General features: G+C 41.9%; 1 protein-coding gene across 1 annotated transcript; it reads left to right on the top strand.

Moving 5' to 3' along the window:
* Positions 1-725: 725 nt before the first annotated feature.
* LOC121283397 (cytochrome c oxidase subunit 7B, mitochondrial-like) lies at positions 726-1,128 on the top strand. Its single transcript, XM_041197949.1, has one exon. The coding sequence runs from the start codon at positions 752-754 to the stop codon at positions 989-991; it is 240 nt and encodes a 79-aa protein (XP_041053883.1). The 5' UTR covers positions 726-751; the 3' UTR covers positions 992-1,128.
* Positions 1,129-13,675: the final 12,547 nt, after the last annotated feature.

Raw genomic sequence — 13,675 nt, 5'->3', positions numbered from 1 at the left:
TTTCCTCAGGCAAGTAATTTGCAGAACCTAAATATGCACGGATAAACCTTATTTTACAAGACTGGCCGTGTGTGGAAGCCATCATTGTGTGATATTTAGTAATGGTCAGTAATGCAAACTCAAACTTCAATTAACAGAGGAACACAAATTGATGAGGGTGCAGTTGGAATTTTCCAGTTTTTTAGAACTATATATTGAGAAAACCTAACTACAAATATAGCATAAATGTAGACTTACGTGAGTAAGATCAGACACTCTGCTGAATTATGTTGTGCAGCTTTCACTTGCTGCAATAAAGCTAATGATTTTTTTTGTGCTAGGATGTTTCTGTTTTGTTCCAATGCTTTTGCCTTGCAGTGACATGAAGTGATCAACGAAGTGCAGCAGGTGGGTATCATTTCTGGGTCAATTATTATTTTCAGTGTATAATAATAATTCAGAGGAAAGGATTGGAACAACACCCTCCAAGTTTACCAATGGCACTAAATTGGATAGGATTGTAAATGGTGGAAAAGAAGTGAGCCAGTTGCAGAGAGATTTGGATAGTTGAAAAATTGCCTAAAAATGGGAAGATAATATTTAATGTAAAGAAGTTCAAAGTCAAGGAACCAGGGAGGGGAATTTTAAGAATGGGAACACAAAATAAGTGCTGTTAGGCTACAACAAAGGATAGAAATATGCAAATTGTAGTGGAAAACACTCTTAAGTTGTCACCACAATTTCCTGAAGGGTAAACGGACGCGAGGTGGAGATGGTGCCTTTAGCCAAGAGTCTGCTTTCCCTGTCCGGTCGGAGCATTCGTCAAATTGTAACAAGACAAGCTCATCACAAAACTGGTCCTGACTTTCATGACAAGAATGGAAATGCTGTCCTTGTGGGAGGATTAACATTCTGTGTTGCAGTCTGGGGTTATGTTGCAACGCAGACTGGGCTCACATGGAACGTGTCTCCCATTGGCAAGATCACCCCTCAAAATTGGAGGGAAGACTAGAGGAATGGACCAAGTGTTTGCAAGAAATTGAGTAAAGATGGGCTGGATTGCAAATTTGCGTCTAGCTCATGGCTTCTACTGTACTGATTACCTCTGTATATTGGGTATCATAGTAAATCAATAAATTATAGAAACTTTAAAAAAAAAAGGAAACATTAAGCATAGGATACATTCCTCACCATATACGGCACATGTCTAGACATATCTGATGATGCATCATGGATACCTTGCTCTCAGAGTTTCTTTGACTTCCTTAGGAGGGAATGTATTTACTTCTCTTCTCTTGCCTTTATGAGGAGTTGGGTTTGCAAATGATTGGCGAAGATGTTGCATTACGTTACAACATTTAACAGCAAGGGTGAGTGTGCAATAGGCCTTTTAGTCTTTGTTTAGTTTCCTTTTCACTTGACTGCAATACTTATCAAGCAAATAGGGAAGTAAAGACTCTATTACAATTAAATTTTCAAGATAACTATTAATATATTAATATTTCCTAAATTAATGAACTCATAATTACATTGCATTGATAGTAATTAATAGGTGTTAATTAAAACACTAAAATGTGTCATGAAGCATTGTAAAAAAAAAGACTTATTGTATTAATTTGGCGAAGTTTTCTTCTGACCCCAACTCAGGCCAAATTTTTCAGTATTGAGTCCTTTCATAAAATGGACCTCAGTAGAAATAAAAATGTTTCACTATGAATGCAAGCTAGCTACTGACCTGACCTTCCTGTGTAGCTCCAATGTGCATTATTTGCACAGCACCACCGAGGACATATGCAAGCCTTTTAGATGTTCTACAGGCATTTACGGCTATGGACCAGGTGCTGGAAAGTGGGATTAAAATGAGCAGCTAGTTTCTTCTTTCTTTTCTTGGATGGCACAGACATGATGGGCTGAATGGCCTCTTTCTGCACCGTAACTTTTCTATTGGTAAGATTTTTGGGTTGGCAAGCGGGGGCGGGTGTCCTGACTTCACTGCGTGTCATTTGGCTTTTCAGTTTGGCGGGTGCGTAGCCAACTTGGCTGCGCACCCACTGAACTGTCAAAGGCCTATTAAAAACTAATTGAACTAATAAAATGAACTAATAAAACCTTAAGGTTAGCGGGCAGGCGAAGAGCCCAGGTGGTCTTCGCATTTTTATGGAACCTCATCCACGGGCGGGATGAGGTTTCATGAAGTGTTTAAAAATTCAACAAAGTTTTAAAAAAAAATTCATTGACATGTCCCAACTCATGTGATACTGTCACATGAGGGGACAAATTTTTAAATTTCTTTATTTTGATGTTTAAAACTTAAACTAATCTGTGCCTCAGGGAAATTTCTGCACTCTTTTGCGCGCATGCATGAAAGAATGCAGGCCCTGACTCAAGGAATTCCCCCCTCCCACCCCACCCCACATAGGGAGCATTATGCTGGGTGGGCCTTAATTGGCCCGCCCATGTAAAATGGCGGCACGGATCCAATCAGGGGCGCCGATCGGGTTCACGCCCACTCCCGCACAACCCCCCCCCAACGGAGGGAAATTCTGCCCTATGGTTCTATGTTCTGCTGTAACTCTATGTTCATTCAGGTATCATTTATTTTGAGAAATTAGGGCAACTATCATTGACCTTTTGGAACAATAAAGCATTTGGTGGCAATTATAATTAATCACATTTAAAATACAAAGTAACAGGTCAAAATATTTCCTACTGGTTGAACATTTTTTCTTTTGTCAATTTTCTCTGCCGTCCTCCCTTGCTCTGTAATCACAAAGGTGTTGACTCCTTGGGCCTGTGGATCTCAGTGGACACCTCACCCAAGTAGTCAACCTTCCAGTGAGAGTCTTGACCACGAGTGTTGTCATGTTGATTGACTGTGATGAATACATGATCGAGAGTCCAATTCTGTCCTCCCTGATTTCTAGACTAATGCACTTTTAGCAGGGAAGCTTGCTGAGTAATGATCAGGCGGGGCGGCGGGGGGGGGGGTGAAATTGGATGATTTTCCTCCTCCCCAATCTGGAGACACTAAAGTTAATTGGAATGTGCCTTCCACAAAGAGACAATTTAGCACAGACTAGAAGATTAACCCAGAATTGTTAAATATACAATGTTAACTGTTCTTAAAATAAAAAAGCATGATGAAAATGCAGACATTATATTTTGAATTTTATATTATGATTCATAGATAATCTGGTTATTAACCACAGTAAAACTATCCAATGTGGCCAAGAAGCTACCAGTAACCCAATCAATTACCAGATTGAAAATGTTATAAAGTGCCAAACAATTCAATTTCTTGACATTTATTGCCTGTCACTCATTGTTATATTCATTATAAATCTGTAATTTGCCCTCTTGCAAATTCTGAACAGAAGCTTCAGCCCACCAGGCCGATTTCTTGTTGCTAAACCAAATTTTTATGATTGGTTCAAAGCCTGCAACAGCTTCATTTCCAGAACTACGCACCCAGCCAATAAGCAGGTTCTGTTAGTGGCCGTTCTGTAAGCAGGCTGTAAACCAAACATATGCTTTCCTTGCAGCCAACAGAAGATTGACAGGCTGTGAGTTGGCCACCATCATCACACTCGGCTCCTGACAAAGCTTCTGCTGCTTTGGAGACTTTGTAGGCTCAGAGGTACCAGCTCAATTTCTGGCACAGAAGCTCTCTGCTGACCTGCGGCCAGCTCACCAGGAGCATACCATTGAATTTACAATTCTGTCCCCTCAAGAGCTCAATGCGCCATTGCTTGGCAGAGATGGATGATCTCCAGCAGCACATAAATTATGTAAAGGCAATAAAATGAATTGTGCAAAACAGTTCAAACAGTTGCAAGTCTGGGACCCAAGTGCGTTTTATAGACAGGAGCTGTACTTAACGAGATAATGTCTTTTTAACTGACTCATATAGTCTTAACTGGTAGAATATTCTTCTCTTATCCATCTTACTTTTGGCATACAGATCAATATGTTTTGTATGTACATTTGTTTGCACTAGGTATCTTCACATTGCAAATATTAATTGCCCCAATCTATCAAACATATATATTTTCAGAATGGCATAATTTTTATGAATGAATTTCATGGAGCAAGTTCATTCATGGAGCAGGCATGAGCCAATCATTACCTTGCCAAAGATTTGGATCAGTAATCTGTCAACATGCTTTGCCAGAATACCATTCTTCAGTAAACACAAATAACAATTGCAAATTAAATACCCACTCATTTTCAAAAGTGCAGTCATATTTAAGATATTTGTGAGCATGCCCAAATTCTGCCTCTACTCTTGAAAAGAAGAGAATACATAGAAAAAAAGATAAATTTCCAATCCATGATGCTCAGAAATTTGTTAAGTACTGAGCTACCTTCAGTGTCTTGCTATTACAACATTATGCTGTGAAAAATGTACTGTAAAAATCTCCACCGCTGTCCACATTTACAGGATCCTTATCCTCCCCTCCTAGTTTTATAAAGCCCAGGGCTGTTTGAGTGAAAACATCTAAGTCTTGCCCTTGAACGAGAAAAAAAGATTCTTACATACAGTAATATGAAGGTATTTCTCACCAATTTTTCTGTCAAAGGTAACAATTGAATTGTTTCTCCATTTCTCCACTGGAGGACTGTGAATTGAACTCCAAGCAAAGGAAATGGAGGGGAGATCAGCAGCAATGGCTCAGGGCCACACATGACTTCAATGAAAATCTTTACATTTCTCGGTTTGGCCAATTCAAAGTGGATGCAAACACATTTTCTGTTCCTCCTCCTTTATCAGCTTCAAATTTCCCCCAAGGATGAAGGTGGTAAGGCAGAAGGGTTTAATGAGGGAATCCCAGAGGACAGTGGCAAAGTTTTCTCGACGCTTGAGCTTGCTTTTATTGTCATTTTAATCAATCGTGCTTATAATTGTGTTATTCGTGGCCTAACAATGCCAGAAGAGCATGCAGGAAGTGCCACAGATGCTGTGCAATAGAACACAATCTATGAATAGTAAATTGTTATAGTAGCTGAGTGACAGTTTTGCAAAGCTTATGCTCAATTTATTTTTGTTAAAAAACATGGAATGATATGCACCTTTCATACAATTTACTTTGTCAGTATTGCTGTCTGCACAGACACAACAAATGGCAACCTGTCGCCCAAATAGCTTTTCACAGAATAGCGCCGATTAAAATATCTCATTCATGTAATTTCATAGAAAGTGCATTTTTGTTCTTTAAAGCAAACTGCACTTTTTTAAACAGGGAAATCTCTTCAATGGTGTTGTGATCCATTAAAAATGGGCCATTCTCTTCCTTTTGTGCCAAATTGTTTTGATTGCCTCCACGCAAGCACACAGAAATGACTTCCCTGACTTGTGAAGCAGATGGAGTATGTTAATACAATCCGGCATCCTGCTCGATGCAAAAGTGCCATACTTCATTACTTTAAGATAAAAGAAGATCATTGAAGACGGGAAGCAGAATTGACTTTTTGCAGTGTTGACTTGATGATGATTTAATCAACTGCACTCTTTCAGTTCTTATACACGCAGCTGTCGTTTCTCAGGTAGCCCTAAATGAGAACCTCTCAAAGTAAGGGGGAAGAACAGGACTTGCCGTCACACCTTCACTGCGAGGTGATATGCAAATCCAAGAGAAGAAACTGCAGCTCGCATTCACCCTGAAATTTGAAGGATTGCAACTGATGGGTAAGGCCAGATAGTCTGAATCCATTTCAACTGAGCCAATTGGGCTCATTTAGTAAAGGCAAGCTCAATAAAACAGCACTGCTTGATGATAAATGCGCTCAGTGAGGGGATAACTGCAGATGTTTACATGAGGGCAATAACAACAATGACTTGCATTTATACTGCACATTTAACATGGCTTAATGTCCCATGATGCTCCAAAAAGTGATATTTGGTACCAAGCCGCAGAAGAAAGTATCAGGACAGATGACCAAATGTTTAGTCAAAGGACTAAGATGTGAGGAAGAGAGAGGCAGAGAGCTCGAGCTATCCTGGACAGCATGACTGCTCTTCCTCAAATTTGGAATAGAGTACCATCAGTTATATGGGAAGCACAAACAATATTAAAACAGCAGTAGCATCAATAACATGCAGCCCATTTAATGGCTCACTAATTGAATGAAGAGCTTAACTTCCAAAGCTAAACATGCATCCCCCAATAAATGAAGAGGTCTAACCAATTTGTTTTCCTCCTAGTGGGGTGGCCCTCATTCGGCCAGCTTAAAGCTGACTGAAGTTGACTAATCGACTGGCACACAGTCACAGGGACTTAAACTAGCAACCCCAAACATTGACATTACCTAGATCAATGCTCCCACACAGAGATGTCACATTGGCATATACGATTGTAAAGCATGAAATTATCAATGGAATACTGTTTCAGCATATCACTGAATTCCATAAGAAATTGTTTAAGTTCATGCACTGCAATGTGGTATAGAAAGTTTTCATTAACTTTACATTTTACGTAGCTCTTAACAATACTAATTAAAGTAGAAATTATTGAAATGAGATGAGTTTCAATATACATTTATTACAACACTTAAATTGTTCACTAGCTAACATAATACTTTGTAGTAAGAAATCAGGGCAGGGTCCCCCCCTGCACGGGAGCGGGCGGGTTCTTGAGGCGTCATTTTATGTGGGCGGTCCAATTAAGTGCTGCCTCAGGGAGATTGGCTCAGGTTTGAAACATTAAATAAAGATGAGGATAAAAAATTACTGACATGTCCCCTCATGTGCCACTGTCACATGAGCTGGGGCATATCAATTTCTCTTATTTGGAGATTTCATACAAATTTTAATACCCTCATGAAACCTCGTCCCACCTGTGGATAAGGTTTCATGTTTTTTCAGAAGCCTGCCTGGGCTCCCGGCCTGCCCACCAACCTTAAGGCTGGACAGGGAGGTCCATTGATTGCCTCTATTTATTAATGGACTTTATTAATGGACTTACGTGGCCGTTGACAGGTCGGCGGGGTGACGTCGGGACCGTGTCATTTTACGTGTCGGCGAGCGGGCCCTGCCCACCCTGCTCACTGACCAGAAGATACAGCCCCATGTTTCACTCATCGTAGTATGTTGTAGAATATTAGGGTGGATTTTGCAGTAGAAATAACAGTGAGGCTATCAGTACTCTCCATTATTGAAGTGTAAATTAGACAGCAGCTTCCATTGACAGCAAAGGCACAGTTATACGTGGAAATCAGGACGTTTCTGTCTGATTTATCCAGCTCTTCTACAAGCTTTGTTATCCCACTGTCTCGCTGTGAGGCTCAGCATGCAATGGCATGGAGTTTCTGTATTTGCATAATAGACACAAGTAAACACACCAGAAAATGTTAGGGTTTGACCATTTCCATGTAAGTGAACTTGTAACAGTGTGTTACGTTTTAATTAGTACCAAACAACCTCTCTGGCCCTGAAAATTAACTTCTACTAGTGGAAGTCTTATTTTTTCAGATTGTTTGAGATTTTTAACTTCTCCTTTGTCCCTTTTATCTCTCTCTCTTAATTCTATCTTTCTATCATTCTCTAATTCTCTTTCTGCACAAGACTTGGCACTGAAAAAAATACTTGATTGACACTTTCTGGTTCAGACTCTGCACTGTTCAGTAACCATTCTTGAGGCTGATTGTTACATTCTGTCCCAGATTTCTGAGTGTGCCACATCAAAATGGCTTTCTATTACAGCAAGTTCTGGTATAAAAGCCCATAGACAGCTTGTGGACAAGTGTCATGTAATCAACAGCTGGCGCCATTGTTACATATATCCGTAAAGTTTGGACTACTATAATGGCAATTTTGTAATGCAATTTTGATCACTGAAATTGGCATATGGCTAACACATGACAAAAGTACCACTGCTGCTTTTTTTGCCTTTGCTTAGTAATCTGGTTGCATGGATAAGCATATGTTTTGGTGTTATTACCAAGTCATATAAACCAGGAAGATCCCCACTAAATCCCTGATGTGTCCTGCGAGAGGTGATGTAAGTCAAGATGTCAGTAGCTCAGTATTTAGGAATCATACAAGGAAAAATTACATAAGGTTGCCACTCAGTATTATCCAGTAACCCCTGCCCGTGTGCCAGCCATTGCTCAATTAGTAGCAATCTTACCTTTGAGTCAGAAGGTTCAAGTTCCACTCCTGGACTTGAGCACAAAAATCAAAGCTGACACCCCATACAATACGGAAGGAGTGCTGCATTGTTGAAGGTGGCCTCTTTTGGATGAAATGTAATACTGAGGCCCTGCCTGCCCTCTTGGGTGGACACAAAAGATCCCATGACACTATTTTTAAGAAGAGCAGGGGAGTTATCCGTGTGTCCTGGAAAATATTTATCCCTCAATCAATATTACAAAAACAGAATAACTAATCATTGGGCAGAATCATCCTAGATTTGCACTAAGTGTGGGAGTGGGCAGGTAAAACGGCGTTTTACTCGCCTGCTGCAATAGCGGCTTTTCACGCCGTATCGTCCCAAACCTGCCGCATTAATTATGCATCCTGGGAAACATGCCATTTCCATGGCGGACGGGCTCTTATTCCCCTGCCACTCCATCACCTCACCACTTTAGCATGCCAGGAGCCATATTTAAAGTGCAGCTACACACATATGTCTCAGTGCTTCCAGCCCAGGACTGCTGTATAAAAGGTGGATGGCCTCGAAAAGCAAAAAGACTGCAGCTCCCAGGTACAGTGACGCGTTCTTCGAGTGCCTTTTGGATACCTTGGATGCCTGCCATGATGTCATCTACCCTCGCTCTGGCTGTAGGAGGGGCAGCAACATTACCACTCTGGCTTGGTAGGTGATGGCAGTGGTGATCAGAGTCAATGCTGCACAGAAGAGGTTGGCCATCTAATACAGACAGAGGATGAATAATCTCATCTATGCCGCCAGGGTAAGGCAACCATCTCATCAATCTAAACTCACACACTCAAGCCCATCACACATTCACTGGCCTCTCACTCACTGCCAGCTCAAGGGACATCACCACTCAATCTTTCACACACATCTCCATCTAGTCTCATCTCCTCCAGAGACTGCCTCCTCAGTCCTCACCATCTTGAGGCCACTTGTACAGATCAACTTGTGCCCCCACACAGACCTTGCGATACCCACCTTCTACAGTACAACCCTTACCCTGCAGCCTCTTCCCTTGCCTGAGGCCACTTCTCCACGTTCCCCAAGGAAGCCTTGCAGCCGTACAAAGCCACCCCTGCCTTATGGCTGGCCTGGTCGGTAGAGATATGCCCATGAGCCCCCTAAAAGTGATGCGGTGCTGTCTGTGATGCCTGGCTTTGATGACCAAGATCGCTGCCCAAAGCAAGGTAGGCAAACAAACCTCGAAGCCCAGAGCAAAGCGCAGCTGTTGTGAAACACGTCAGTATGCTATCACACCAACGTGGGCGGAGGATCCAGCGTGGGGGGAGAAGTCCGGCGAGCTGGCCTTGTAATGATTTGCAGATGCATTACAATGAGGTTCCCGTCATCTGATGGCAGGAGACGCAATCCGCTATCAACAGGCTGAAGGGATGATCGCAAACAAGTTTCACAAAGCCTTCTCGCCATAATGTCTGCTCAGGCCACCAAACACGCTCGACGTCAGCGGGCATGGACGATTGTGCCCATTATCACATTGCGGCTCGTGAGAACTTGATGTGCTCAAATTAGCTATTGCATTTCCTACAATAGAACATGATTGGCTGTAAAGCATTTTGAGAAGTCCGGCAATCATGGAAGATGCTACAAAAATGCAAGTCCTCTTTTGTGGGACATTGTTCAAGGACAGGACTGGGCTCAGCTGTGATGGGTGAACAGACTGCTAACATTTACTATGAAGATTCACATTTGAAGAATAGCAAGTCACCATAATTTGTAAAACTGCACCATAGCATGAATCAATGGAGAGGATTGAGTAAGAGTAGAACATTAAAAAAGGGAAGGAAAGTGCTGAAGTAAACCCTGACGCCTCCCAATGGGCTTTGGGGGGGGGGGGGGGGGGGCCACCCGTTTGGGCGCTCAGGCAGCACTGGTCACCCCAGTGGCACTGGCACTGTCAGCCCTCAGCAACACTCACCTTCTCACCCCTTTCTGGGATTTGCCTGATTGGCAAACCCCAGACACCGTTTAACTTAATTTGAGGGCGCACACCTATCGATGCACCCTCATCCTCCAGTTGCAACCTCAGCAGTGGCCACCACTCCTGGTGGCATTGTTGAGCTGCCAGCCCTCTGATTGGGCCAGCAGCGTTTGGGGTTGGGCTTCCATCCTTAATTGGCAACTCAGATGCTGCCGTCCGCCACTTTCAGCCTCAGCAGAGGGACACCTGTGTCTCCGACAATTCCTGGCAATTTAATCAAAATAAAACATTAGAAGACAGGAGTTATTGCTTTGGGCTGTAACAAACTTTACTGCAACCAATTCGCCCATCGGGCTAGGTTAGTCCTGTGAATCTTCACTTTGGGTGATGGTAGATTAAAGGAGGGGGTCCAGTTAGCTCAGTTGGCTAAATGGCTACCATGTGCATCAGATTAATCCCAACAGAATGGGGTTCGATTCTGGCTGAGGTAGACTCAGAGCATGCCTCCTTGCCCTACCTGGAGTAAAAAAAATAATTTCGGCACTTTGCTGTAATTTTGCGGATAATCACCAAGGACCTGCCTTCGGGCTGACAACCAAGGTGGTGGTTAAATAAGCAATATTATCAGCAAAATATGTTCAGAAACTGTCAAGTCACATGCTCTGTATGGATGGAATAATTAATTGAATGGAAACTTACCTCAGTGACCAACAGTGAAGGCATGCAGCGGAATTTTCAGTGCATGTTTCCCGCACATTCTAGGAAAATAGGCTGCTGAAAACTCCACACTACAAGCAACATGACCCCTTTAATTTGCAACACCTGACTTTTGAGGAGATACATAATATAAAGAGTGTGGCCTCTCTGCAGATATGAACAGTTAATGCTGCAGATTGCCTTGCTGAGAGTGCAGGACAGCATGAAGGATGGATGCCATTGCCTCGGTCTAAACTGACAGTGCCAGTTTGATGTGTTGCTGTCAAGGGCCTGATAAAAACGCAGCATCCTGATGGTTTTCTGATGCGAACAGTCGCATCGCAAAATGGCTTTGGTCTCCCACCGCCTCTGCTTCCATCTGCCGCTGAGCCACGGTGCAGCCGGCTGCCTGCCTGTCACAGCATGTATGCAAATTAGCTAGGGAGGAGGCACTCAGTTGTGCTAATTACATTTTAATCATTAGAAATGTGTTGGCAAATCAACCCTTGATTGCCATCTCCAAGTCTGTCTTCTCCAGCTGAGTGAAGGACCTGGCTGCATTAGCTGAGGCCTGCTGGGCATCTCTTCCTGTGCAAGATGGATACGGTGATTGCTGTTCCCAGCCGGCCCACCACTGAGGCTGTTCTGGCACATTATTAAAAAGCCACAAGCCTCTTTTCAAATCGTCGCTGCGTGAGCTCTATTCATTCTCGTGTCTCTATATTTAGAGCATCTCAGTAGTTTAACCCATCTGCGGCTTGTCAAAAACCAGACTGTTAATGTCACACTGTTAAGGGCAATGGTCATGTTTAGTCTTCTGGTACTGTAGCACACTTTCCGCTAGCTTCTGAAGCCATGAATCATGTACAAAGATAAATTTCCAGTTTGCAATATATTCATGCTATTAGCACTGAGTTCTCACTTTTACAGACCTTAACCCTTTGTCCTCAACATTCAAAATTAAATTTAGTTGTGCTGAAAAAATATTGCCAAAGGCACAGACTATCAGTCCTAATAAAATATCACTGTTCTGCAAGATGTGCAACTGTCATTTGAACATATTTGCGCTCCTCTTATTAGATACAAAATTATATCCAAACGTTATTTGTATATTAAACTAATTCTGGAAGCCATTCTATATTTGAAGAAGATAACAATACATATCCTGACTCCATCGCATAGATCAGGAAGATTTCCGTTTCGATGTGTGGTTGGTCCTGCATTAGCTGATCTTAACCCCAGGGTGCCAATGGGGCTACAGCATGTGGCCTTGGTGTCTTCAGGTTAACAAAGGACACAAGTAATCCAGGCTTCCAAACCTTTAATCACAATCCAGTGACTCCTGCTGGACAGTGCATTCACAAGGACATCGGGTGACAGCATGGCTGTCGTAGCAATCCTCCTCATTGTCTTAAGGTCCCACACCAGATAGACAAAATAATAGGGGTAATGGAGATCCTGGGGATCCATGCCCCTACACAATTGAGCACCTTCAGGAAACATTGCACATTATCAAATTTCGATGGGTTTTGGAATACCTATCCCTGAAGCTCATTCGCTTCTGTTCAGTAACTATCCTCATTCATCTCTGACATTACTGAACAGGCTATCATACAGGAGCAAGACATTGTGTGCTGAAGCAGGAGAAACAGGAACACCAGGTGGATTTCAAGAGCACTTGGGTTGGACATCTCAAATTTTATGAGATGTTACACAAAAGATGTTAAACATAAGAAGTTAATCAGCACCCAAATAAAATATATTTCAGTATGGTACTCCATCTGGGGGAAAAACTGACACCAGACCAGTTTGGTTCGCTTGAGTTCCTTACTCACTAGCTGATTAGTTAACAGCATTTGAGAGCGATCTTATATAGACCTTCAATCCAGGCTATCCTGCTGCCTGGACTAAAGAGCTGCTCTTGCAAATTGGGGGCAAAAGATGATATTAGACAAAATTAAATTTGTTTTGCAATGCTTGTACCTATTAGCAGTCATCGCCTTTCTCAGTTTAGCCATGAAAGAGAATTACTTCACTGCTCTTCTATTTCCCTCTCCAAAACCAATGTAATAATGTTAAGGAAATTGAAGCTTGGAATAGTGAACCTATTTCCAACAGCAGTGTGGTATTTTCCAGTACTGAATGTCCTTTTGGCTTTTGCAGGTGAGATTACTAATTTCTGCAACAACTCTTTAGACCCTTGTGCGCAGGAATATTACTCTCGGGGGAAGAACTTCATCCTTTTTGCCAGAACTTCATCTAGTTTGTGTGTGTCAAGAAATAGTTTTACACAGAAATATAAGCCAGAAGTAAGGAGTCAAACAGTATTTGACATAACATTGATAGTGTGTTATCAAACACCAATATTGTGTGAATATCATAAAATGGTTGACTTGGCTTTAAATTTAGTTACTATTTCTGAATGTTTTCATATTCCTCTGAGCATCACAGTCTTTATTTGCTTATCCAAATCAGCTCACTTGCTGTGACATTTATCTCTGAGAAAAATGACAGGCGAATAACCAATGTTTTGAGGTAAAGGTAGTAACACCTTTCCTGTAATGATAAAAGGAAAAAAGCTTATTTTGCGATAACAAACAGAACTCGCTGATTGTGAATTTTCATAACCATTAGAGGGTGTTGTGCCAGATAGAAATTGCGAAAGGGTTTGCATCAGGCCTGATGCAATGCACAGCAATCATACTTCAGTTGTTACCCACATCCTTAAACTTGTCTGAATAGTAGAAATAATTAGTATTATGTAATTATCATCTGATTAGAAAGAATCAAAGGTCGCCTTCAAAGAAGCAGGCACCACTTTGAAGAACTTGTGAGATATATATGCATAGCTATTCTAGTTTGTTTCCTTCATACCTCAACTATTCATTTATGCATCACAGCAGTAAGA

The sequence above is a fragment of the Carcharodon carcharias genome, chromosome 10 (genome assembly GCF_017639515.1).
Source record: "Carcharodon carcharias isolate sCarCar2 chromosome 10, sCarCar2.pri, whole genome shotgun sequence".
In the NCBI taxonomy this organism is placed as follows: Eukaryota; Metazoa; Chordata; class Chondrichthyes; order Lamniformes; family Lamnidae; genus Carcharodon; species Carcharodon carcharias.
Note: the sequence above shows the minus strand (reverse complement) of the source record. Positions and strands in the feature narration are given on the sequence as shown.